This window comes from Mixophyes fleayi, chromosome 6, assembly GCF_038048845.1.
Source record: "Mixophyes fleayi isolate aMixFle1 chromosome 6, aMixFle1.hap1, whole genome shotgun sequence".
In the NCBI taxonomy this organism is placed as follows: domain Eukaryota; kingdom Metazoa; phylum Chordata; class Amphibia; order Anura; family Limnodynastidae; genus Mixophyes; species Mixophyes fleayi.
Window position 1 is genome coordinate 27,557,055 of NC_134407.1, and position 25,020 is coordinate 27,582,074.

A 25,020-nucleotide genomic window follows, 5' to 3' on the forward strand; every position below is an offset into this window, starting at 1 on the left:
ACTATCAGAGATTTGACAGGGTGGGCAGATTGAAACCTGACAGTAGATATCTGATTCCCAGAGGGTTGCACCTCAGTTATCCTTTTCCAGAATCAGGGGTGGTATCATGGGAAAACCACCCTAATATGGATGCTCCATTTGGCAAAATCCACCATTATTCCACTACCCAGTTCTGCAAACCTGAAAAATGCCATGGACAGGACATGTGAGGGATTTCTCAAATCTATTTTTTTGGCCCCCGGGGCTTCCCTCCGCCCTGTGACTGTGACAGCATGGGTGATTAAGGCTATCGAAAAATGGACAACTTCCCTCAGTGATGGCTGTCAATCTGGAACACCTAGAGCTGAACTGACTTCCTTGGCTGACCACATTAAGGAGGCGGCCAAATTTTTGGGGATGCAGTACTTGATGCAGGTCAAGGATTGTGCCAGACCTCCTCCTGGCAGTGGTGGGCAGACGCACTCTGTGGTTGAGCTCATGAGAGGTGGATGCTGAATCCAAGAAGACTTTGGAGGCCTTACCATGTAATGGCTCAGCATTATTCGGTCCTCCCCTAGAAAAATTAATCTCTCAGGCCATTGGGGGATGAAATAAAGAAATAACAATATCAGGCGCTAAGTGATCTAAATTGATTTCCTGGAAAAAACTGAGGACCACAGCTACCTACGGACAGATATCTGGATCTGACCAAACAATAAACATAAAGTATAAATATAAGGAAGCGCTCGTCCAACAGTTTATAACATTTATTACATAAATAAAATTACATATTGTCAAATATAGACACCATACTAACTATAAAACACGCAAATGACACCAGAAACTCCTAAAATAAATAATACTTCCACATTTACAAGGATAATCTCAATATGTTAGAATCACCATTAACGGTATTATCAAGATGCAGCTCAGCAATGTATTGTATCATTAATCAATATTGCACGGTATATGGAACTCAGCGTTATGTAAACAAAACACTGCAATAGAGATCTAACAGCAATATTATTGCTCACATCCAATCTGCTTATTGGTACACAGTGGTCCGGATCACACACACATCAAAACACATAAATAAATAAAAAATAATAGCCTTTGAAATGGGTCACTGAAAACACATGAAAATAACAAATCTCCTGTAGTGGGTAATTACTAGAGATGGGCGGGTCCGGTTCTCCGAGAACCGAACCCACCCGAACTTTGGGTATCCGAGTACCGAGCTGAGCAGCTCGGTACTCTCCCGCCCATTCCGAATCCAAATCGAGGCCGAACGTCATTGTGACGTCGTCGGATCTCGGGACTCGGTTCTCGCGATACTTCAACTTTATAAATACACGCCTCCACAGCAATCCATCGCCATTTGACAGAGGGAGAGAGCAGGGTGTAGTCATAGGCTAATTAGAGCAGGGACAGAGAATACCATATTGTTCTTGCAATTGCTCTAACCAAAATCGCTAGTGCAGAGAGGAGGATAGAGGTTTATTATTTTTTCTTCATATTTGGCACTCCCCAGCGCTTTTGGGGTGTCCCCCATAATTGTGCATTAATATTTCTGGCTGTCAAAAGTCATATCTGTCAGCATTATCTACTAAATAATTTGTAGCACACCTCAGTGTTTTTGGGGTGTCCTCCCTAATTGTGCATTAATATTTCTGGCTGTCAAAAGTCATATCTGTCAGCAGTATCTACTCAATAATTTTTAGCACTCCTCAGTGTTTTTGGGGTGTCCTCCCTAATTGTGCATTAATATTTCTGGCTGTCAAAAGTCATATCTGTCAGCAGTATCTACTCAATAATTTGTAGCACTCCTCAGTGTTTTTGGGGTGTCCTCCCTAATTGTGCATTAATATTTCTGGCTGTCAAAAGTCATATCTGTCAGCAGTATCTACTCAATAATTTTTAGCACTCCTCAGTGTTTTTGGGGTGTCCTCCCTAATTGTGCATTAATATTTCTGGCTGTCAAAAGTCATATCTGTCAGCAGTATCTACTCAATAATTTGTAGCACTCCTCAGTGTTTTTGGGGTGTCCTCCCTAATTGTGCATTAATATTTCTGGCTGTCAAAAGTCATATCTGTCAGCAGTATCTACTCAATAATTTGTAGCACTCCTCAGTGTTTTTGGGGTGTCCTCCCTAATTGTGCATTAATATTTCTGGCTGTCAAAAGTCATATCTGTCAGCAGTATCTACTCAATAATTTGTAGCACTCCTCAGTGTTTTTGGGGTGTCCTCCCTAATTGTGCATTAATATTTCTGGCTGTCAAAAGTCATATCTGTCAGCAGTATCTACTCAATAATTTGTAGCACTCCTCAGTGTTTTTGGGGTGTCCTCCCTAATTGTGCATTAATATTTCTGGCTGTCAAAAGTCATATCTGTCAGCAGTATCTACTCAATAATTTGTAGCACTCCTCAGTGTTTTTGGGGTGTCCTCCCTAATTGTGCATTAATATTTCTGGCTGTCAAAAGTCATATCTGTCAGCAGTATCTACTCAATAATTTGTAGCACTCCTCAGTGTTTTTGGGGTGTCCTCCCTAATTGTGCATTAATATTTCTGGCTGTCAAAAGTCATATCTGTCAGCAGTATCTACTCAATAATTTGTAGCACTCCTCAGTGTTTTTGGGGTGTCCTCCCTAATTGTGCATTAATATTTCTGGCTGTCAAAAGTCATATCTGTCAGCAGTATCTACTCAATAATTTGTAGCACTCCTCAGTGTTTTTGGGGTGTCCTCCCTAATTGTGCATTAATATTTCTGGCTGTCAAAAGTCATATCTGTCAGCAGTATCTACTCAATAATTTGTAGCACTCCTCAGTGTTTTTGGGGTGTCCTCCCTAATTGTGCATTAATATTTCTGGCTGTCAAAAGTCATATCTGTCAGCAGTATCTACTCAATAATTTGTAGCACTCCTCAGTGTTTTTGGGGTGTCCTCCCTAATTGTGCATTAATATTTCTGGCTGTTAAAAGTCATATCTGTCAGCAGTATCTACTCAATAATTTTTAGCACTCCTCAGTGGTTTGCGCTCAGAATGGATTCAAAGCAGTCCACATATGATCTAAATGAGCAACCAGGTTCTGTCACCAGTCCTGATGTTAGTGTTCCCAGTACGTCATCTGGCCAAGGCGATGTCAAACAACAGAGTGTTTTCAAATTAGTGCAAAAAACAAAAACCAAAAAAAAATTTACTGTATTGAAGCGAAAAAGAAGTGTAACTGAGCAAAAGTTAAGTGACGATAAAAAAAAAATTGCAAGCATGCCATTCTACACACGCAGTGGCAAAGAGAGAATGAGGCCTTCACCTTTGGCTATTAGTGGCAGATCCCAAAAAGTTACCCAGGCTACAATTGGTGCACAACTACTGTTACGCGTCAAAGCTGAGCTGCAAGATACCAGTGAGGCATTACAGGAGAATATTTGCTCTGATTCACAAATGACAACAATCCCTGTGGAGAGTCCATCCAACAGTGGGATGTCTAATCGTGAGCATTCTGCTGATGTGTGCCTTAATAGCCCGAGTGTAGCCGGTGATACCCAAATTGAGGATGCCACTTTGGAATTAGAAGAGGATGAGGGGGAGATTTGTGTAGGCGACGAGGGCGCTAATGAGGATGTTGATGAGGATGAGGTTGTTTGTGTAAGTCCTGCACCAGTGGCAGCAGTTCTGGCACGTGACAAGAAAAAGGCCATTGTCATGCCTGGGCATAAAACAAAAAAATCCACTTCTTATGTGTGGAATTATTTCTACCCAAATCCAGACAACAATTGTATAGCCATTTGTAGTGTATGTGAAGCCACAGTCAGTCGAGGGAGGGACCTTAACCATCTTGGAACCTCGTCTATGTTACGCCATTTAACGAGAGTTCATGGCAAAGTGTTGGGAAAAGCTGAAAGTTCTTCCCAAAAGAATACAAGCACTCCCTCATCAGCTAAGACCCTCCGCTCACCGACATACCGACGGCTACAAAATACACCCACCACACCATCCTCATCAATATCCTCAGTAGCGCTCGGAGTTAGCCCGGCATCCCACTTAAGGCTGGATGACTCCGGCACTATTATTGATTCCTCTGAAGAAAGCGTTAGTCCTGCTGCTGCTGTTGCTGCTGCTGGGGGTGAATCGTCATCCCAGAGGCAGGTGAATAAAATGAGCAGTCCTACATTTCAGCAATTAACTGTGAAACAATCATTTGCGAGGGGAAGCAAATATGACAGCAGTCACCCAGTCGCCAAGCGAATCACAGACGCCATGGCTGCAATGTTAGTGTTAGATCTGCGTCCAATCTCCACAATAAACGCAGCTGGTTTTTCACAGTTAATTGAGGTTTTGTGTCCGCGTTACAGAATTCCATCGCGACACCATTTCTCCCGTAAAGCTATTCCACAACTATACCAAAAAGTGTGTAAAAATGTAGAGATTGCGCTGAAAAATGCCATTCTGCCCACTGTTCACTTAACCACAGATATGTGGACAAGTGGAAGTGGCCAAACCAAAGACTATATGACTGTGACAGCCCACTGGGTTGGTCATTCACCTTCACCAGCAGGAACAGCAGCAGCATGTACACCACTACGTAACATTTGTCACAGGCAGGCCACTCTTTGTATCACCGGCTTCACTAACAGGCATACGGCTGACAATTTGTTACGCAAACTGAGAGATGTGATTGATGCATGGCTTATACCACTCGGACTCTCCCCAGGGTATGTCATTTCAGATAACGCCAACAATATAGTGCGAGCATTACAGCTGGGTGATTTCCAACATATTCCCTGTTTTGCTCACACCATCAACTTGGTGGTGCAGAGCTTCCTACGAAATAACCGTGAGGTGCAGGAGATGCTTTCGGTGGCCCGTAAAATTTCAGGCCATTTCAGGCATTCAGCCACAGCATGTAGGAGATTACAGCAGCTCCAAGAGCAGTTTAACTTGCCCTGCCACCAACTTAAGCAAGAGGTGGTAACTCGGTGGAATTCCACCCTGTACATGCTTCAGAGGATGGAGGAACAGCGCAAAGCCATCCAAGCATATTGCACAAGTCATGACATTGGGAAAGGAGGGGGGATGTATTTCACTCTTGCACAGTGGGGAATCCTTTCAGTGCTGTGCAAGGTGCTGAAACCATTTGAAGTTGTGACATGTGAGGTCAGTGCAGACTCTGCTAGTTTGAGCCAAGTCATTCCTTTAATTAGACTATTGGAAAAGCAGCTTGAGAAAATGAAGGAGGAGCTGAAAGCAAGCAATTCAGCAAAGTATGTTGGCCTTGTCGATCAAGTACTTAATTCGCTTCACAATGATCCTCGAGTTATTAAGATCTTGAACTCGGATCAGTACGTTTTGGCCACTGTGCTTGATCCAAGGTTTAAAACCTACATTGAGTCTTTACTTGTAAATGAGCGAGATGTGAACTTTTGCAAGGAGCTATTGCTCAGCAAGTTGGCCGCTGAACTGGGCCTCGGCTTGACGACGTGTCCTCCTTCACTTTCTCAAGCTGTTGCTCGTAAAAAATTAAATTTCCAAAAAAGAAGCAGGGAAGACACAGGGGGCAGACGAGAACAATTTAACATCTGGGCTGGTTTGAAGGATTTTTCAAAAAAAAGTGTCACTTTGCCCATAAGTCCATCCAATATGAGTATAAACATGCAAAGGATGGTGGAGGATTACTTTCAAGAGGTAGTTGATATGGAAATGTCAGACAGTCCCTTTCCTTACTGGGAAGAAAAGCAAGCCATTTGGAAACCCATGTACAAACTTGCTTTGCAATACCTAAGCTGCCCACCCTCCAGTGTGTACTCTGAACGAGTGTTCAGCACAGCAGGGAACTTAGTCAGTGATCGCCGTAGAAGGTTACTTCCCAAAAATGTGGAGAAAATGATGTTTATAAAAATGAACTACATCTTCCACGAGGAAGGCCTTCACCATCCAAGACATCCAAGCACTGACTGTTCTCTAATGGCGGATTCAAGCGGCGATGAATTGATAGTCTGTGATGATGACGTACACACTGATGAGGGTGAGGATGAAGCTGAAGATGATGCCGATAACATCTTTTTAAAACTTTCTATGTAAGTGTAGGGTGCAATCTACCCCCAAAGAGGAAAGGGACTTGTGGCATTTCCATATCACATACCATCTTGAAAGGCTGCTGTTAGGGCAATTTATCCTTAAGGGTAGGGTGTCATAGACAGAGTGACCCTAAACTGGCTTTGTCCATTTTTCATAATATTGTACAGTCTATAATGGCTGAATTTTTTAGTATTTTATACAAGTGGAGGGGGGCCTAGAGAGACAGAAACCAAAATGGCTTTCTCCATGTCAATTAATATTGTACAGTCTATAATGGCTGAATTTTTTGGTATTTTATACAAGTGGAGGGGGGCCTAGAGAGACAGAGTGACCCCAAACTGTCTTTCTCCATGTCAATTAATATTGTACAGTCTATAATGGCTGAATTTTTTAGTATTTTATACAAGTGGAGGGGGGGCTAGAGAGACAGAAACCAAACTGGCTTTCTCCATGTCAATTAATATTGTACAGTCTATAATGGCTGAATTTTTTGGTATTTTATACAAGTGGAGGGGGGCCTAGAGAGACAGAGTGACCCCAAACTGTCTTTCTCCATGTCAATTAATATTGTACAGTCTATAATGGCTGAATTTTTTAGTATTTTATACAAGTGGAGGGGGGCCTAGAGAGACAGAAACCAAACTGGCTTTCTCCATGTCAATTAATATTGTACAGTCTATAATGGCTGAATTTTTTGCTATTTTATACAAGTGGAGGGGGGCCTTGAGAGACAGAAAGCAAACTGGCTTTTTCCATTTCTTTACATATTTAACTATAAGTGTAGGGTGTAATATACATTCAAAGACGATGGCTGCATTGCCAATATGCATAGATGGAGAGGAAGACAATCTGTTTTGTGTGTAGAATAGGCCTACCAACGAAGAATTAAACTGTTTTTTTGGATGATTTATTACCTCAACAATTAGATTACTTGTCTCTAAAACAGTTGGAGCACTAAATTGGGTTAATTTAGGCCCAAAAACATGGATTTTCCCAAAAAATAGCAAAACAAAACCAAACAAAACCAAAACCAAAACCAAAACACGCAATGGCGGTTTTGCAAAACCAAAACCAAAACCAAAACACGACGGTAATCCAGATCCAAAACCGAATCCAAAACCAAAACACGGGGGTCAGTGACCATCTCTAGTAATTACGGTAATTAGTTGCAGTCCAGTACGGGAATCTCCTCGTTCTCACAATCCGTTTGCATATGGACTATTAGTCCAGAAATAGATGCCACAATTCTATTAAGACAATGATGTCATATTTTTAAAACGATAGTATATGTGACAGAAATTCCGATATTCAGAGCAAGTTGAACCGCTTTCTCTAAGGCCGATTATAATATCAAAACATCGCTTTTATACCAGTTTTAGCATACAGATTACTGCAGCAACAGTTCAAAATAAAGGCTGGATAACTTAGCTTAGTTCTGTGGCCAGATGACAGAGATATAGCGCAAAAGTGTAGAGATCACAGAGAGAGTTCCGCCAGAACAGGGATGTGTCGATACCCCAGGGTATGAGTAGGTGGAGTCCAAGTGTCGGCTGAAAAGAAGGTAACCAATCCTGACGCGTTTCCCCGTATCAGAGGAATCATTGCTTGCTAAAAAGATGCCTATTTAAAGCCAGAGCACAAAGTCACATGGCCATAATCTGCCAATCAGATCTTGATCCAGATTGTTCTTATGAATGAGTAGAGCATTTAGATACAGCTGCTGGTGTGTGGATACAATATTCTCATACATTAATTGAAGAAACCGAGAATCACACAGGTCTCCTCCGTAATAATCCCTCATTATAATAGAGGTAATTATTGTAACAAAATAACTACTGCAGCCTGTATAGAAATAAAAATGAAAATGATAATAAAAAATGAATCAAATAAATTAGAAAGCCACATCCCCTACAATCAGGGATAATAGTACCATATCTATAAATAAATATTCAAAATTGCCATCTCGGAACATATATAATATAGTTTATAAATATACAGTAACCTACATAATCTATTAATTACTAGATAAAAATATAGACAAAGAAATCTTAAATGGTATTCAGTTCTATGTTCTCATTAAAACCATGAGGCACCAAGGTATTTAATCTGAAGATCCAATATGCCTCCCTACTGCAAAGGAGGTTAAATCTATCGCCTCCTCTAGTGGTAATGTCCACTTGTTCAATAGCCCTGATTTGGAGACCATAAAGACAACCCCTCCTACAGAGGTTGACATGTGTGGACAAACTATGTGATTTCACATTTTTTAGGATATTTCTACAATGCTCTGTAAAGCGCAATGCCAAAGAGCGAATAGTGCGCCCAACACATTGGAGCCCGCACACACAATTGATTAAATAAACCACAAAGTTAGACTGACAGTTTAAAAACTGATCAATACAAAACTTATCCCCAGAATGGTATGATACAAATCACGTACATTTATGTTCTACAAAACCACATGTAAGACACCTGTTTCTACCACACCGGTAGAAACCCTTAGGTTTATTGCTCAGTCCTCTGAGGAGGACTGCTGACGCTTGATTGCTGTTTGGAGGCTTCAGGGGTACCTCTTGGTAAGTTAGTTCTCAATTTAAAAACACATATATGTATGACCCAAATATATGGGACTCTCACTGTTTAGAGTTAGGACCACCCTATTAGCAAAAGCGCTGTGGAGTGGCGGGTGGCTTTAACATACATTTGCAAATGCGTGCAACTAAGACTTTTGCATTTTTATTTACAGTAGAATCAGTGTGCTGAGGGATTTCTCTTTGTGCTTGTTCCTTTTAAGCCTATTACCTGAGTCAGCATGCCATTCACTCGGGAGGATGGTCTCTCCATCCAGAGGTGTTCGCCCGGATCCTGCACAGGTGCGGTCTACCGGAGTTGGAGATGATGGCATATCGGTTGAACTGCAAGGTCACCAGATATTGTGGAAGATCATGGAACTCTCAGGTGTATCTAGTGGATGCCATGACGGTTTCTTTAAAGTTTTGGTTGTTTTACATTTTTCCCCCAATATCGATGTTACAAAGGGTATTGAAGAAGATCGGACACGAAGGAGTCAAGATCATATTTCTGGAACCCGATTGGTCAAGCAGACCGTGGTACGCAGATCTTCTAGTCATGACAATGGACGCACCTTGGAAACTGCCTCTCAGAGAAGATCTGCTCAGCCAGGGTCCGTTCTTCCATCAGTATCTAGCACGGTTGGCTTTGACGGCCTGAAGGTTGAAACCTTAATTCTCAGAAGAAAGGGCCTCTCGGACAGATTCATTCAAACCATAATCAAAGCCAGGAAACCAACATCTTTTTGGAACTACTATTGTGTCTGAAAGGCGTACATAGGTTGGTGCGAGCAGAAAACAGTTCCAACTTTTTCCTTCCGTTTAGCCAGAGCATTATCATTCCTTCAGGACGGTCTGGATAAGGGCTTGTAAGTAGCATCCCTTAGGGTACAGGTGTCAACGTTGTCCATTTACTTTCAGAGACGTCTGGCTTTGCTACAAGAGATACAGACTTTTGTCCAGGGGGTACTGCATGTGCAACGCCCTTCTGTCCTCCGGTGGCTGCGTGGGACCTAAACTTGGTTCTGATGGCCTTATAGAAAACATTTGAACAGCTGGAATCTGTTTCTTTCAAACTTATCACTTGGAAAGTGTCCTTTTTGTTGGCAATTTCCTCAGCTAGGCATGTTTCAGAGTTGGCAGCTCTCTCCTGTCGGGCTCCCTTCTAGATTTTCCATGATGACAGGGCTGTTCTTTTCAACCGAAAGTTGTGTCTAAATTTAATGTTAAGCAGGATATAGTCATCCATGCGTTGCCTTGGGATCTTTTGTCCAACAGTCAGGGTTCTTTGATGCAGTTGAATGTGGTCAGAACCTTAAGGATCAATGTGGACCGCTTATCTTCGGTTCGCAAGATTGACTGTCTACTGATACTGTATGATGCTCAGAAACGTGGCTGGCCAGCCATGAACAGACTATAGCCCGATGGATTACGGCTGCTATTAGTCAGGCCTATGTTTTTCAGGGATCACCGGTTCCTGAAGGCCTCACGGCTCACTCCATTAGGTTGGTTGGTGCATCCTGGGTGGTGGGACACGGGGCCTTTGTTGAGCAGTTGTGTCCGGCAGTTACATGGTCCTCCGTCCATACATTCACTAAATTTTATCATTTCCATGTCTTTGCTTCCAAAGGCTCCAGTTTTGGCCTAAAAGTTTTGCATGCAGCTCAGGCTGCGTGTTCCCAATCATAGGGGCAACTTTGGAATGCCCCCATGGTGATCAGTGTCCCCCAACTGTCTGTGCAAGAGAAAACAACATTTTTGTACTTACCATAAAATGTCTTTCTCTTTACACAGTTGGGGGACACTGCGATCCCACCCCTTTTGTTTGTTTTTTCTGACGGTTCATGATTGTTCTGTTGATAGTGTTGCACCTCTCTTGTGGCCTTGTAAGATAAATAACTGAATATGTCCAGCCGGAGGGGACATAGAGGGGAGGGGAGCAAACCAAACATGTCTATTTAGAGCTTAATGCCACACAGCGCCCTCTATATCCCATGGTGAGCAGTGTCCCCAAACTGTGTTAAGAGAAAGACATTTTACAATAAGTACAAAAATGTTGTTATTGAAAAGTATAGAATGCTCTGTGCCACTATATTGACACAGAGTTCCATAATCCCTATTGATGTCTCTGGGTGGAGGTACATAACCCAGTGAATATGTAAAGCAAGAATGACCCATGTAAATGATATTTAGTCCAGTTTTTCATAATTAATTATCCTATTTTTGTTGCCAATATTTAAAACCATTTATACTTTACAGTTATGGAGGTGAACTTTATATTTATATGCACCTAGAATTAGACCTTACTTACATTACAATTGCATTACACTCTATACAGACATCGGACACTAAATTTTCCCAATATAACCTGATCACTGGCGATAATCATAATACGGTATTGTTACACTCTGTATTGCCACCAACCCAATATGACCTCACCACTAGAGGTATGATTGTGTGTAGAAAAAATAAAAAGATGAAGATTCCTGGTTCAAGAATAAGGTGGCAGGGAACATGACTAAACTGAAGTTTCAATTGATGATTTTGTGTCTGTAATTTTCTATTTAATTGTCATTTCCATTCCTTTCAGTACATAAAAGATTTGAAATACATTTGAAGTTACCAGATAATGTAGCTGTGACCGATAAATCCTTTCACCTGGAGTCTTGTGGACGGTATGAAGAATAATAATGCTACTGTATAACTGCTCAAACCCCTTCCTCTTCTGGTATTACTAGATGTATTCATACTTAAACACAGAGCCACCAGTTGACACATTCACACAGACCAGTGTTAGTCTCAAAATCTTAGGATAGATTTACTTAAGCTTCTATAAAAGAAAAGTGGAGGTGTCGCCCATAGCAACCAATCAGATTACATTCATTCTAAAAAATGAAAGCTAGAACCTGATTGGTTGCTTTCAGCAACACCTCCAGTTCTTCTTTATAGAATCTTTGGCAAATCTACCCCATAGTCTCCACAGGAGTTGAGCAAATATTATATGTTATATTTCACTAGTCGTCATTTTTTGTCCCACTTTCACATCATGAAACAATACATAAACTGTGAAATTGAAAATATGATTTGAATGTGTGCATGAGCAGAGCAATCATTGTTAACAATAGCTGAGCATACTCTTGGATACTTGACCTTCCACAGTGCCATCAACAGAAATAAATCATATTCACCAATATATATTTCAAGTGTGGATTTTCTGTGTTAATGGATTGAGATTTTTTTCATCATTCTGTAGAGATAGCTGGAGCTTGCCTATACTTAGAAATCAGTACATACCTGTTCTATGTGCGGGGAATAAGATGTCTTGTTGATGATCGCACTATGACAGGTCACTAGTACTTCCAATTACTAATTCTATATCACTATAGTAGGGTGCATGCAAGTGGACTCAATACCACTTCCATCTGTCCCCCATATGTCCTGTAATTTGCATTTGCTAATTCGGCATGTCTATTGATATTATTGATGTGATGATGGCACTGTGGCAGGTCACTATCAAAGTCATGGGACAAACATATAGTTTAAACAGGTGGAAACATTGCAATTCTGAAAAGAATCTGAACTGAAAACTACATTGATCTAATTTCACTCAAGCAAAACTCTAATCATTACTCTCCAGGGGATAAATTTATCAAGCTGAAAGTTTCCGGTTGGTTTTCAAAGTGGAGATGTTGCCTATAGCAACCAATCAAATTCTAGCTATCATTTTGAAGAATGTACTAAATAAATGAAAGCTAGAATCTGATTGGTTGCTATAGACAATATCTCCACTTTCAAACCCTCCGGAAACTCGCAGCTTGATAAATGTACCCCCAGAAATCTAGTAAGAGCTACAACTGCCATTTTTTTACTCTACTATTACATTTTGTACTCTACTATTAGATCCAATTTGAATTAGATGATTATATGTATTTGTAATTAAAACACGGTACCTGTAAATACACCTATTAAGTATTCCTATATTGGTAAGAACTAAACAATTGTTTCAGAATATATTAGGGTAATTTGCTGAGATAGTTCTAAGAACATAAAAGTAACTATGGAATTTATAAAAAAAAGTCTTTACTTAACAATGTTTTTAAAAAAAAAATCAAAGAAAATCTTATATTGCTCCAAAAGAAACATGACATTTATTTGGGTATTTTAATAAATTAAAAAAAGTAATTTCCAGTGAAACCAAAGCTCTATAAAGCCATGAAATTAGGTTCTAGGCATGGAGAGATATACCCTGGTCAAACGTAAAGGAGATTGATAAATGGATCATGAGTCAACATCATCAACTTTAACTCTTCTCTTTATTTTTTCTAGTTACACCTATGGAAAACCAGTACAGGGTTCAGTTGACCTTACTATCTGTCCTCATGTAAATATCTGGCATCAAAACCACTACAGCAGCAGTGAAGAAGATGGTTCAGAAAAATGCATGAAAATAAATGGCGTCAAGGTGAGATGAACCCTGTCAAGGATTAGTACATAGTGATATACAGTACTTAAAAAATACAAGTGAGCATAATAATCAGTACAGAAAATATTGTTTATTTCCCATCTCATTCAATTGTTCTGAAGCAGGAGGATCTCTGAGGTGTAACTGATAACATTCTACAATGTTATATTATATATATATATATATATATATATATATACAGAGAGAGAGAGAGAGACATATGTATACACATATACAAATATATTGTCTGTGTATGTATATATATCATATGTATATCATCTATACCTATGGTTGATAGTTACAATATAAAGTAGTTCATTTCTATACAGCAGCTTCCAGTTTCTACCCCCTTAATGTGGCAGCACTGTATCTGTGAAACTATTTAGTAAATGCGATCATATTGCTCAGCAGCTGTGCAGCCGATTTTAAGGGGAGAAAACGCAACCCTAAAATCAGATTTTGTTTAGCAATAATGGATAGGCTCAAACGTGCAAGAACCAGTCAGAATGCTTAAGACAACAGCAGAATAGACACTGTGCTACATAATTGTTGTAATAAAATTAATTGTAAAATTTTTCATCATGAGCCAGAAACAGGGAGGTTTTAGCCACAAATAAGTAATAGCAGAATTGTTTGAATGAAAGCACTATCATACATAGTGAGGATATTTGACTACAAACTGCTCAGTTTTAACCGTTTTTTTGGAGTTGCATTTAAGGAATTTATAAGGTGAACACCTATGATTTCACCCAATACAAACAAATTATCTAATTGTTAATTTATCTAAAGAAATAACTAGTTTTGGGAGCCCAATTTGTTTTTAAGACTCTATCATTACTAAGGATGTTTCCTTTTTCATTGATTTCATTACCTTATTTTAATATTTCACTTATGCTTAAAATTGTTTTGTTTTAATGAAATACCAATAAATGGTTTTGATTTAAAAAAGGAAACTTTTCCTTAAGTATCTTTTCAATAAGATGTTTAAACAAGGTTCATGAGTGAGTGCTTAATAAATAAACTCTAAATAAATAAATAATTTAAATAAAAAAACTCTTGCACCCTTTGCGATTTTCTGAGATGGGCGGGCTCGGTTTCCCGAAAACTTCCGAGTACCGAGCCAAGTCGCCTCGGTACTTTCGCGCTCTTTCGGATTCCAAAACGAGGCAAAACGTTATTGTGACGTTGTCGGATCTCGGGTGTTACAAGTTTTGGAATTTATATATACTGCCCTCCACGGCGATCTAGCGCCATTTGAGGGAGGGACAGAGAAGGGGTAGGACAGAGTATAGAGCAGTTGGGCATGCAAAGTGATAGAAGAGAAAGAGGAGGGTGGTAGCAGTGTTAGAGAAAGCTCCATTGCTGAATTTGTCATTGCTAAAATACAAATATAAATATACAAGTCCTTGCAGTCTTTTTTCTGAAATTGCACTAATAAGTGTACAGTGTTATCAAAATGGATTCACAGCAGTACACAGAAGAGCAGGAGCAGCAAGCAGCTGCTGCCACCAGTCCTGATGATAGTTATCCCTGTACGTCATCTGGTAAAGCCTATGTAAAAGTAAAGTCTTTTGAAGTCAGGGAAAAAAACAAACATAAAAACACCTTTTACCGTGTTGAAGAGAAAAAGAGCTGTAATCCAAAGTTAACTGCCGATAAAAAAAAAAATTGCCAACATGCCATTCTACACACGCAGTGGCAAAGAAAGAATGGTGCCTTCGTCTTTCTCTATGAATGCAAGATCTAAAATTGTTAGTGAGCCTTCTTCTTGTAAGGTCACTCGGAGTCCAAAAGTGGTGCACAACTACTGTTACGTGTAAAAGCCGAGCTGGAAGAAAACAGCAAGGCATCAGAGGAAAATGTATGCTCAGATTCAGAAATTACAATCCCTGAGGAGAGTTCATCCACGAGTGGTATGTGTAATCGTGACCATTCTGATAGTGTACCCATAAAAAAGGCCCTTTCAGCATTTCTACTAATCTGTGCCTGAACAACCCAAGTGTAGCCGATGATACACACACCAGTTGAGGATGCCACTTCGGAATTGGAAGAGGGTGAGGGGGATATTTGTGTAGCTGACGAGGGCGCTAATGAGGATATTGATGAGCATGATGTTGTTTGTGTAAGTCCTGCACCAGTGGAAGGAGTTCTGGCACGTGATAAGAAGAATGCCATTGTTATGCCTGGACATAAGACCAAAAAAGCCACTTCTTATGTGTGGAATTATTCCTACCCAAATCCTGACAACAGTTGTCTAGCCATTTTGTAGTGTATGTAAAGCCACAGTCAGTCGAGGGAGGGACCTTAACCATCTAGGAACCTCATCCACGTTACGCCATTTGACGCGAGTTCATGACAAGGAGTTGGGAAAATCTGAAAGTTATGGCAAAAAAAATAACAACAAGCAGTCCATCATCAGCTAGGACCCTTCTTGCACCTACATCCCGATGCCTGCAATCTACACCCACAACACCGTCCTCATCAATATCCTCAGTAGCGATCGGAGTTAGTCCTGCATCCAAGTTGCTAAGGCTAGATGACTCCTGCACTACCCTTGATTCCTCTGAAGAATTCTTGAGCGTTAGTCCCACTGCTGTTGCTGTTGCTGCTGCTGGGTGTGAAACTTCCTCCCATAAGCAGCCCAAGAAGAAGACCACTAGTACTTTACAACAATTAACTGTTAAACAATCTTTTGCTAGAGGAAGCAAGTATGACAGCAGTCACCCAGTCACAAAGGGGATGACAGACGCCGTGGTGACTATGCTAGTGTTAGATCTGCGTCCAAAATTTACTAGAAACGCAGCTGGTTTTTCACAGTTAATTGATGTTTTGTGTCCCCGTTACAAAATTCCATTGCGACACCATTTTTCAAGAAAAGCTATTCCTCAACTGCACCAGAACGTTTGTAAAAATGTAATAATTAGGCTCAAAAATGCCATTCTACCCACTGTACACTTAACCACAGATATGTGGACAAGTGGAAGTGGGGAAACAAAATTTTATATGACTGTGACAGCCCTCTGGGTTGGTCATTCACCTTCACTACCAGGAACAGCAGCAGCATGTACACCACTACGTAACATTTCTCACAGGCAGGCTACTCTTTGTATCACCGGCTTCACTTACAGGCATACAGCTGACAATTTGTTATGAAAACTAAGGGATGTCATTGATACATGGCTTATGCCACTTGTACTCTCCCCAGGATATGTAATTTCTGATTGTGCGAGCATTAAAGCTGAGTGAATTTCATCACATTCCCTGTTTTGCTCACACAATAAACTTGGTGGTGCAGAGCTTCTTGAAAAATAACAGTGAGGTGCAAGAGATGCTTTCGGTGCCCGTAAAATTTTGAGACATTTCCGGCATTCTGCCACAGCATGTAGGAGATTGCAGCAGCTCCAAGAACAATTTAATTTGCCCTACCACCAATTTAAGCAAGAGGTGTTAACAAGGTAGAATTCCACCCTGTACATGCTTCAGACGACGGAGGAACAGCGTGAAGCCATACAAGCGTATTGCACAAGTCATGACATTGGGAAAGGAGGGGGAATGTATTTCAGTCTTGCACAGTGGAGAATCCTTTCTGTACTATACAAGGTGCTGGAACCATTTGAAGTTGTGACGTGTGAAGTGAGTTCAGACTCTGCTAGCTTGAGCCAAGTCATTCCCTTAATTCGACTTTTGCAAAAGCAGCTTGACAAACTGAAGGAGGAGGTGAAAGAAAGCAATTCCGCAAAGTATGTTGGCCTTGTAAATCAAGTACTTAATTCTCTTTGCAATGATCCAAGAGTTATTAAAATCTTCAATTCGGATCACTATGTTTTGGCGACTGTGCTTGATCCTAGGTTTAAGACCTACGTAGAGTCTTTGCTTCCAAATGACCGAGATCTGAACAGATGCAAGGAGCTCCTGGTCAGCAAGTTGTCCGCTGAACTGGTCCTTGGCTTGACGACGTCTCCTCCTTCAGTTTCTCAGGCAGCTGCTGCTCGTAAGAAATTGCACTTTTCAAAGAGAGGCAGGGATGACGCAGGTGGCAGACCACAACAGTTTTACATCTGGTCTGGTTTGAATGATTTTAGCAAAAAAAGTGTGACCTCGGCCATATCTCCATCCGATCCTACTATTAACATGCAAAGGATGGTGGAGGATTATTTTCAAGAGTTCATTAAAATTGAAATGTCAGACAGTCCCTTTCCATACTGTGAGGAAAAACAAGCCATTTGGAAAACCCATGTACAAACTTCCTTTGCAATACCTAAGCTGCCCACCCTCCAGTGTGTACTCAGAAAGAGTATTCGGCACAGCCGGGAACCTTGTCTGTGATCGATGTAGGAGGTTACTTCCTAAAAATGTGGAAAAGATGATGTTCATCAAAATGAACTACATCTTCCATGAGGAAGGCCTTTACCGGCCAATACATCCAAGTACTGACACTTCTGTAATGGCGGATTCCAGCGGAGATGAATTAATAGTCTGTGATGATGGTGTACACACTGATGAGGGTGAGGATGATGCTGAAGATGATGACGACAACATCTTGACAGTGTAGAATTCATTTTACAGCACTGTTGGTCTAACCTGCCTTTAGGGCATTGATAGCTGGTTTAGTGGGGGCCCAAACAAACCAAGCACTTCAGCGAAAAGGGCTGACACTTTTGTGGCTGAAGTGCTTGGTTTGTTAAAGTGTGTATGTTCTTTGTATGATCCAACATATGGGTGGGTGGGAGGGCCCAAGGACAATTCCATCTTGCACCATTAATCTTTCCTGGCACTGATGTGTGTTTCTGCCATTACTCCAACAAGCCCATTGTTAGCTTGTGTCTGTCGGTTACATGAGCTGAGATCGCTTAAGACAATGGCCTTTAAGATATTGTAAGGTGCATTATAACATTATGTGGTATTTCTATGGATCCAGTTGTACTTGGTATTTTATACCCTGTTAGACAAATGTAGAATATTTTAAGTCAAGCACACACACTCACAGAGGCAGAAGTCATGTTTATGTGATTAGCACCATGTGATCTACAAATGTAAATTTAAACATCTGTAATTTATAAGTCTAATTTGATTACACCAACCCTTTTAAATAAGGATGGTAGTGAACATGTTCTGGAAAACCCTATGTTCTGCAGTGTTTTGTTGTGTAGACAGCGGTATACTGCAAGCTATTGTACATTGCAGTTGCTACCTGTAAGCTTTCCAAAACAGCTGAAGGATTCTTTGATATGGTTACCATAATATGAGACTCTTCTGCAGGTAAAAGGAGTATATAGATAGATAGATAGATAGATAGATAGATTAAATTAAGTCCTGGTGCCATCTGAGTACAATGCGTACCTTCCAATGGGAAAGGCAGAGACTGGGAGCTAAGTACTCTACTGCTGGTCATTGTGATTAAATATATTTCCCGGTAAAAATCTTGTTTGCATCTGTCTGTCAGTCCCTTTAGTGTCTTGTCTCTAACATCTATTCCATTATAACTAACCTGGTTCTCTGTCCAGATCCAAGACCTCAACTCGCCTTTCATACTAAGATTCTTATTAAACCATTGCAGTCTACAATCCATTTAGCTCTAATTAACCATTTCTAAATATTTTCGACTTCCTCTCTTAAACTTTCTCATGGGGTAATAATATTCATACTTTGTACTCTTTCTTTTCTAGACTGATAACAAAGGATGTCTATCCAGAGAGATCAACCTCAGCTTTTTCAATGCCTCAAGATCAGATTCACTACAGTATTTAAATATTTCATCTTCACTGACAGAAGATGGCACAGGTAAGAATAAAAGCAAATAATAAGGTTTAGTTACTAACATGGCTCAGAGGTGGAAATATGCACTTTAACTACAGAAATCAATCAGCCACTATATATTATCTAGTAAAAAATCAAAAATAGCGCAAAACTTAAAATCAGCACAGTGTAATTTCATAAATAAATAAAAAAATAATTAATGCAAAAGATTGAGCTTATAATTGTAAACAATTACGATTAAGTGACCATAGGTAATGTACACAGTCCAGACTCTTGAAACAAATATTGCAGAGAAAAAAATGGAGCACAGCAATGTCCAGTATTCCAACATAAACGAGCAGATAATGAATTACCAACTAACAGTGGACTGGCTTAAGCGATGATCCGCACAGCTGCGTGTGCATATCAAATAGACAAAAAACACAGTAACACGGAGAAGGTAAAGCTGGTAATGAAGCAGATCTAGTGAATGCTAGACAGTGAAGATGTATTTGCCAACATTTATAAATAATTTCAGGAACTTTTTACTGCTAGAAAAGTGTACAAAGCATGTTAGCCTATGCAGAATTTTAGTGCACAACAATTCACATAATGATTGTTACAAACCTACCCGTTCTCGTTCCAGTGCTGTCTCACTCGCATGGCGTCCCGTCACTTACGGGTGTCAGCTCACGTGACAGCTGACTGGTGCGGGCTTTTCAGACTTGATCCTGTACTTAAACAGCACTCTGACACTTGCTTAGTGCATACATTCACAAAATTCTACCAGTTTAATGTTTTTGCATCCTCAGACCCTGGTTTTGGCCGTAGTGTTTTGCGGGCCAGGCTATCAGTTCGTCCCTCCCTTAGGGGGCTGCTTCAGAAGGTTCCCATGGTAGCAGTGTCCCCCAGAGTGGAAGATTGAGAAAATAAGATTTATGTACTTATGTTAAATTTCTTTCTCTGAATCCATCTGGGGGAAACTATGTTCCCTCCCTGTTGCTCTTCTGCTGTGTGGTCTTGGTTGTTTGGCTCTCTTCCTTGGGGCTTTAGTATTATAATGAGGCTTGTCGGGGTTGCAGAGGGGAGCCGACAGCAGGTATATTTGTTAACTATTTAAGTGCCAACTCCATGCACCCTCATACAACCCTCATAGTAATAGTGTTACCCAGATGGATTCAGAGAAAGAGATTTAATATAAGTACATAAATCTTCTTTTTCCCTCCAACTAAATACAACCAACACTTGTTGGTTGTTTTTGGAGGAGGTAACTTTACAATCCTCCTCTCTCACTGTATAGTCTGTCCATAGAGGTCCATAACACCTTATTCATTACAATAGCACTAAACTAAAGCAAATTTTTTTAGGTAATATTTTTAGTGAATATCAATTATTTGAAGACCGTATATATTTTCTTGCAGTCTTGTTTTTGTCCTCCGTACAATTACTTCAATCTGCTCTATTTCTTTAATCTTCGTTCTTCACACTACTAAGAACAATAACATAACCTCAGTGCAATGTGTGAAGCCTGCTTCAGACCTGCAAATCAAACCTAAGGAAAATAGTGGAAACAATTTCCTATGCGTCTGATTGGTTCCTCCTTTAATGTCCAGTCACTGCTATTGGTGGCTGTGAGATGGACAAAGTTTTATTTTTTGCAAGGACCAATATAAATATTTGGGTCTTGATTTTTTGTTCTGCAAAAAAACCCCACAAGATTTTGACCTTTCGATTGGACAGATCCAGAAAAACTGTAGAATGTAGAACCCTCTCTAAGTAGAACTGCCTGCTCACTGTGAAAAATCTCATGTTTAATAGCATTCAATAGAGTAATATGAGAGTCTACTCAATTATCCATTTCCCAAGTATGTCCTCTAATTTATTCTCCATCTGTATAATGCATAACTCTTTTATTGACACATAGTTTTCATACTTTTTAAATCAAAATGCACTTACGCAGCTCCATGAACTCTGCTACACTTTCTGATTTCCCTTACATTATTCATCAGAGAGGATTGGGAACGAGGCTTGGATGCAACAGGGCAGACCTGGTCAGGAGGGTGCCCTAGGGTAAAGTAGGTTGCATCATCCTATCTGTTGACAGAGCCTCAGTTGAGCATTGAGAACTGCACACAAGTTTCAAAGATGTAGTCCCTTATATATTCAGCTGGCTAATGTGTTAAATGGAGAAATATGGCTGCCACAGGGGGTGTGTGACATTGCAGACCAATATGAAGCCATCTTCTGGTTGGTTCTTGGTGTTAGACCACCCTAGCCTGTATTACACCATAATAATTGTACTTTAAATTTCTGTCAAATGATGAGTATGGAGGCTACAGGAGCAGTTGGACCAGAATCTCCGGAGCATTATCATGGCTTTTTAGCCACCACACCCCCTGAAGTGTAGTTCTGATAACAGAATAAATAAATATATACAAAAGAATAATGGTCACAGAATAAATATGGGTATACAAAAGATACTTTTTTAAAAAAAAAAAATCAAGCCCACTTTTTTCAGTATAATGAAAAAGCAATTTACTTTATTGTAAATGTAGAATGCTATATCTATCTAAAAAAGAAATATAAAATTCATTAGTGTAAAGCAGAAAATAAATAATATTCCTGATGAAAATAAAAAAATGCTGCTACCTGTTAAGAGAAATATTAGGAAATTATTGTTGAAAATCTATCTGCATGATATCAGAAAATAAAAATGTGTACTTAAGCAGTCTTCTTCTTTGTATAGGTCATATTGAAAAATCATCAGCTGAACTCCGCCTCAAAAAACACAAAAAAATTAAGATTGTGGATATTGGACATTTTTACTACAAAGGTTTTCCATTACATGGCAAGGTAAAGAGAAGTTAGGAAAGCATGGGGAAGAATTTAAAATCTTTAAAAGCATCAAATTGATTATACGATGCAAACATATGCACCTGTTGGTATATAGTGGTCATCTGCAAAAGGTTGATTTGTGGAAATTAAAAAAGCAAATTTCAGTGAATTACAGGTCAATTTTCTAATGATGAATCTATTAAGGGAAATTATCCTATACATTACTAGTCTTCTAAAAAAATGCCAGAGATTGCAAAGTCACTAGAATCATTGATTCAGTAACAAGTATATTGCCAGAGATTGCAAAATCACTAGAATCATTGAATCAGTAATAAGTATATAACATGTGAACCAATAAAAGATTAAATAAGTAAATCCATCTAGAAAATCAACAACATATTTTCACTGTTTTTAGTCACTCAAAATGAGTGAGATAGAGAAAAAATATTTTATGCATATAGAAGCATTGAAATTAGTGGGCCCCTTTCATTTCAATAGGTTTTTCACCAGCGTACAATGAATCCCATTGAAATGACTAGATACAATGAAATTAATATGCAAAGCTCAAAGTACATAGTTTCCCATTATTAGTAGAGGAAAATGCCGAAATGTAACAAATGATCCTGCATTTTTTGTGTGCTTTTCTTTGTCCCTAGAGCACTCCTACAGCATTCTTTATTCCCTCAAATCAATAAACATCTAGAAGTATTAAAGTGGTTAAAATATTTGTTTTCATTCTGAAAATACTTAAAGGTACTTAGTTTTCATTAATGTAATTTTAGTGGGAGTTTTCAATATTCAGCATAATTACAGTGTGTTAACAAAATAATTAAATACTCATTTAATACTTCTGAATCTCAGTTTATGTGATAAAAGGCAAATTATTGCTGTAGAGGACTCCAGGAAATGCGACAATACAAACATGCAGAATCATTTGGAATAAACCTGATACCATCATTATGGTGTCTATATGTCTGACTATTCTATAACTGACCATTGAGTGTTACCTTCATATCTGAAAATGTCAATTTTGGAGCTCCCACTTGACATACTACAGGGCATGTGGAAGATTAAGTAAGAACTGGGAACTGTTGCCATATAAAATAATGCTGGTATGGGATATGAAAATCTACAGCATAGTACATCTACCCACATATTATAAATATAGTACATTCTATAACTGAATATGCACAGTTAATTATTTGACATTTCCATTTCTCACCCTGAGGTGCACGTTTTTGATGAGAAAAATCAACCCATGGTTAATGAAGTCATATCCCTATCTGTCAGACAACAGCAGGAGAAGATCCTAGATTTGGTGACCGATAAAAATGGGTTTGCTCGTTTTACACTCAACACCTCTACATGGGATGACGTTGTTCAAATAACTGTAAGTTACACTGTTGCAAAGCAGGAAAAATATGTATATTCCTAATTTATCATGTACGTAAGGTAAGTGACAAAAAAAACAACAGAAAAATAAATTTTTGACGCTGCACTAATGAGGGCCAAAATTCTGTTTTGTGATGTCCTGGTCTGTTTTTTTTAGTGAATATGTCCGTTTGTAAATTAGAATGTGCATGAATTATTAACTGAAAAGATGCAACATTTTGCATCTTCTAAAGATAGAACGTGGATAATTTTAGACATACATTGCTTTCAAGAAGACAAGGCACACTTGTGTACTTTGTATTGCACCCATATGCAAAAATGTGAAATTATTTTGCAGAACAAAATATTTAAATGGAAAATAAAAGTTGCAGAGAGAGCATTAATGGGGTTGAGCCTTTTTCTCTCTGCAAAAAAACCCTTAACTTAAATTCTCAGTCAGATAACTTTTTCAGGAAAGTGCTTTCATTGGCACAAATCTACCAATAGTGTAAAAGCTACCAATAGTATAAAAACACTCAACTGCACAATGATGACTATAATATTTAACATGGGTGGAGGGTGTGCTCTGCACATGGACCAATGAGTTCAAGGGGGTCCTGCTCCTTCCTCTTGCCTTGTAGGCCTGGTACACAGAGAGACAAAGCCAGACAAGCAAGGATAATATCAATTAGATAGTTCTGAGTTCCAGGAGTCAAAAAAAAAATCACTATGTAATCATAACTTTGCTAGCCTCGCTCAATACATTGTCTATGCATTCTCATGGTTTATTTAAGTTGAACTTAATTAAGAGGGTTTCTGTAAAGAGATAGTAGCAGAACTTTGAAGTAATGATGTATATAGTGATTTTACAGGCACATTTCTCTAACATAGAATGTTGGTATGTACTTATCTATTGCAATTTGCATTTAGTGAAATTTGATGCTGTGTAACATTTTTTGCATGACTTGTAAAGGAGTTTAAAAATCAAGCTTTAATAGCATTTCTACAGCTATGATTGCTGCCAATATTACATTTTCTTTAAAGTGAACACTAATCCTAATGTTGGTGTAAGATGGATCATCTCTGTACATGGGCATCTCAGTGTATGTCAAGCATGGTTTTTTTTGCACAAATGGAGCTTGTAGTAACCATTTCAAGCTCCCATTAGGCAAGGTTAGGCACTTGCCTAGGGCGCCGGGCTCTGGAGGGCGCCTGGAGGGCGCCACAGAATTCTAAAAGACTTTAAAACTGTGTGGCGACCGCTGACCATACCTGTCACGGCCGCCGCACAGCATTCAGATGCACGGGGAGGTGGGAAGAGGCTATTTTGTCACCACCGCCGCCTCTCTGCTCCGTCTCCTCCCCTCCACTTACTAGTGTCAGTGAGTGAAGGGGAGGAGACGGAGCAGAGAGGCGGCGGTGGTGAGACAAGGTAAGGAGAGGAGGGAGGAGGGCGGCGATTTTTGCGGGGGGGGGCGCCACTTTTTTAAAAATGCCTAGGGCGCCGTGGACCCTAGCACCGGCCCTGGGTCTGCCACATACCGGTCTTTAATGGGGAGCTTCCTGCACACCCAGGCCTGAACAGGTGGCCAACCAGCATTACTTAACCTGTTATTACCAAACATCTCCCTCCTCAATTTACAATCTGTGGGGTAAGTTTCCAATGGACAATGACATTCATGCCAAATTCCCTCTTTGGTCTTTTGTCCAGCATCTTTACACACATTTAAGACCATTATACTTTCATTTTGTGGACTCATTTTCCATATTCCTTTGTCTTTTTTCTGTTTATACCTCGGAAAATGTATATGTCTGTAGTTTATCAACTCAGTCCAGCTGCTGGCACTAGAACTAAACTGGTTGATGCTTTTTTGAATATTAAAAAATGTCATTTATTGACCTGTTAACTCCAGTTCTTGAGAAACTTTTATCTGTTCTTCACTGTCCAGGTTAAAAGTTAGTGTTATTTCATTATCCAAGTAGAC

The 25,020-nt window shown here is 39.6% G+C and overlaps 2 protein-coding genes across 2 annotated transcripts in view; both read left to right on the top strand.

The window, feature by feature from the left end:
- The window catches only part of LOC142160960 (alpha-2-macroglobulin-like protein 1), a 224,636-nt gene that overhangs the window by 115,036 nt on the left and 84,580 nt on the right, over window positions 1-25,020 (top strand). The window lies entirely within an intron of this gene.
- LOC142160961 (alpha-2-macroglobulin-like protein 1) overlaps window positions 1-25,020 on the top strand; it is a 118,054-nt gene that overhangs the window by 10,440 nt on the left and 82,594 nt on the right. Inside the window, exons 7-11 of the mRNA XM_075216101.1 lie at window positions 11,222-11,306; window positions 12,958-13,093; window positions 18,760-18,874; window positions 21,576-21,682; window positions 22,893-23,054. Coding sequence (XP_075072202.1) covers window positions 11,222-11,306; window positions 12,958-13,093; window positions 18,760-18,874; window positions 21,576-21,682; window positions 22,893-23,054 — 605 coding nt within the window. The remainder of the gene's footprint in view (window positions 1-11,221; window positions 11,307-12,957; window positions 13,094-18,759; window positions 18,875-21,575; window positions 21,683-22,892; window positions 23,055-25,020) is intronic.